Below are 3,261 nucleotides of genomic sequence, written 5' to 3'. Positions count from 1 at the left end.
CAGTTAGGTAAAGGTTTAAAGTAGTTGACTGGGTCCTTTATAAGTGCCTACAGATGAAGATACTGCAACAGTAGAGCCTAAAGGGTATTTTCCACTTGTTGACTTTGTGGGACTGAACCAGCTTACTAGAATCATGAATGGTTGTAAGACTTTCATTAATGGAGAGCTACTATGATGAAATATTTGGCAATGCCAGTTTTAAGTTGATGTAATATTTAATTTGGTATTTATAGGTCTGCAAATGGAAGGATAAAACTGAGGTTTTTGTTTAAAAGAATCATGAATATAGGAGATATGATGCTTCAAAGGCACTTATAGAACACAAATTTTAATTATCTGTCAATATCATTATCTATTGTAGTATTCAATGCTTATTTGTAGACCTTATAGCATTTGGAGTAGTTTCTTGAAAGGATCATGATAGCTGCCATTGTGAAGGGGTGTGACTTAAGGCAAACACGGATGGTAGGCACTAATTGTGCTAATTGCCAAGAGTCTCCAATCCCTCTAACAGTCGTATATCTATGATATCAGTGACACAGTTGGCAATATTATCACCAGTGTGATCAGCAAACAAGGCAACAGTGTCAAGACACTTCAATTCCAGACTCCATTCGCCATCAATATAGTGGACAGTAAGAGTAATATATAGTTCACATGAACCACTTGTCCACAAATCTGTTGTTATAGCATAGTATTTCACTTGCTTAAGCTGCTCGATTATATCGTTTCTTACCCGTAGGTAGAGAGCTAGAATTTCTTGAGATGAAAATAGCTTTTTAGAAGGAATATCATATCTTGGGTCAAGTTTCGATATCGTGTTGAAATCCTTGCTTTTCCACTGTATATAGTGGCATAGCAACTTTGGCTAAGAAGTAAGTTATGGCATGAGTAAGCTCTTTGGCTTGTGGACTACCTCGAGGGTACTTAGTTACCCTTACTATTGAGCTCTCAAGCGTTAGTTGTGTCTTTGTGCGCTCACAAGTTCCACTGTGGCATTCAGTTGAAATAGTAGCAAATAGATCAGCATCATGCAGATGTTGAGAGATGTTAGATGTGTTACCATCTTTTGCTCGAACAACTGCCCCACACTTTCTATAAACTGGATGATGCTGGCTTGCCTCTATCACTTGCATGTTCTCGTCAACTCTCAGTCCAAAGTAGATCCAGGCCTTGCTCTTTGTTTTCTTCTTTTCAGCAAGAGTCGTACCACCGACCATCTCGATTTCATTTATAGAAGAGCAAGCAGAAGAGCTTGATGAACAGCTAGAGGATGACGCCATTTCTCACCACCTGCTAAGCTAAATGTCAGTCTGTCACGTGGTAGTGATAATTAATTACAATAATTTATTATTATTAATAATTGCGGTTAATCGTGCAAAATGATAATCATTTTTGAAAAAAATATTGCGGTGTGATTAATCATAACAATAATAATCATGATTATATTGTAAAATCGAATAATCACCCAATACTAGCATCTCCGCCATAGTGGTGAATGAAGGTTTGGGGGGTAACAGATAAGTATCTATTTTGAATGGTTAATAAATCACAGACAGTAAATCTAATATTGTTACTGGATTTCTTTGGATTCTTGCATAGATTTTTTGGATTACTGCTAGCATTTTCTAAATTACTGGTGGATCTCTGTGGATTATTAGATTTTTATTGGATTATTGGATTCTTTTACTAGATTTTTTGATTTTTCAGAAAGTATACTAGATTTTTCTTTATTGTAAACCCCTTGATACGGTTTATTTATAAATACGTTTAGCACCAAGAGGTCCATTAAAAGCAATAAATCATGGTAATTGTCTCTACCTTGCTTTACATGCCTAAATATTACCAGCCTGGACCAGGGAAGATTCAGTACTGGGTCACACCTGATCTGTCATTCCTGGACCGAGGATTTTAGGTAATTTTCCTGATAAACACTGATCTGTCAGTCACGATCAGTCCTGGTATCACTCATGGTTCAGCTGTAATAATGATATCCATTACAAGCTGTGACGTAATATTATCTACTAGTTAATTAATTTTAAATTAAATTTAAACTTAATATTCAAAATCTGTGATGTTTTTAACGACCTGGGGGCGTAGCCCCCAGGTCGTTCCTATAATTGATTTCACCCACGTGCGATGTTTGTATATATATATATCATAATTATGACATCATCCTTTGATGTGGTCGGGTTTATATTTTTGTATATAAACCTGCCATTCAGAAATGCTGTCATCATTATGAAATATATCCTATATAACATACTAGAACTGGTCTATATACAAAAGATATAGACCTTTGGTAGGTGTCCTCGGATGTGATATAGCCCTTGGGCCTGCGGCCCTCGGGATATATCACATCCTTGGACACCCATGGCAGGTGGTCTATTTTTGTATATAGACCTCAGTTTAGTATGATATATAATACACATATTGTATGTCCACACTTACATTTCTTCTATACATGTTGTATTGGAGAAATAACAAAATTCATAAGCCTTAGCAACCACCCGCCCACGCTCCTTTACGTAAGTGGGTGTGGTCATGGCAAACAAAATGGCGGCTTACACATAGGACAAAAGTTATAAGCTTTCTAACAGCAAGAGCAGTGGCGGAGCTGGAACTAAGCTGATGCCCGGGCCCGGATGTGGGTGTGTCCTGTTTTTAGCTTTTTCCATAGATGCTTTTTAATTATAATACTTTTTCTTTGGGTATTTTACTTGAAAATGCTTGCTAATTCCTTATCCTTATATACACCTGTATGTACTTGTTAGTACTCTGGTGAGGCTTGTGGTTAGCTTTATCTAAACTTTGGGCAAGAAATTGTTTACATTGCATCTAATGAATCTCATTACAGAGCTTTGATGCCCGGGCCTAGGCCCGTGTGGGCCCAGGTTCAGCTCCGCCACTGAGCAAGAGAACATAGAGATACAATCTCAAGACCTTTCTTGAAGCTTTAGAAGGTAGAAAAACCTCTATAAGTTTTAATCAGAACCCAGCAAGGTGGTGAAATCAATTATAGGAATATTTTTACATGGTATGAAGAGTTTGAAGACCTATGCCAATGATAGCAAAGTTATAAACAGCAAATGTAATGTCATACCTTGAACTGCTGAGCTCCTGGTAGTCCGAATATAGTTGCTATTTATTATATATGTATATGATATACCACACCGGTGAGGTGTATATGGCTTATATACTCCCCGAGCCCGAGGGCAAGGGTCGTATATAGCCATATACACCGAACCTAGTCTCGGGGCC

The 3,261-nt window shown here is 37.5% G+C and overlaps 1 protein-coding gene across 1 annotated transcript; it reads right to left on the bottom strand.

The window, feature by feature from the left end:
• Positions 1-481: 481 nt before the first annotated feature.
• Positions 482-1,283, bottom strand: LOC105315212 (zinc finger BED domain-containing protein 1-like). The gene is made up of 2 exons (XM_011409768.1): positions 936-1,283; positions 482-868 (listed from the first exon to the last, which is right to left on the bottom strand). Exons 1-2 carry the CDS (start codon positions 1,281-1,283, stop codon positions 482-484), a joined length of 735 nt encoding a protein of 244 aa, XP_011408070.1.
• Between the last annotated feature and the right edge of the window lie 1,978 nt (positions 1,284-3,261).

Source organism: Amphimedon queenslandica, unplaced genomic scaffold (genome assembly GCF_000090795.2).
Source record: "Amphimedon queenslandica unplaced genomic scaffold, v1.1 AMPQUscaffold_11419, whole genome shotgun sequence".
Taxonomy (NCBI): Eukaryota; Metazoa; Porifera; class Demospongiae; order Haplosclerida; family Niphatidae; genus Amphimedon; species Amphimedon queenslandica.
The sequence above is the reverse complement of the archived record's forward strand: the minus strand, read 5'-3'. Positions and strand labels throughout refer to the sequence as shown.

Bases quoted from the DNA above. Each gene is read 5' to 3' on its own strand.
- LOC105315212 (XM_011409768.1), bottom strand. From the start codon at position 1,283: ATGGCGTCATCCTCTAGCTGTTCATCAAGCTCTTCTGCTTGCTCTTCT. The intron at 869-935 runs GTAACTAAGTAC...CTTACTTCTTAG, and splicing joins TTGAGAGCTCAATAGTAAGG to CCAAAGTTGCTATGCCACTA.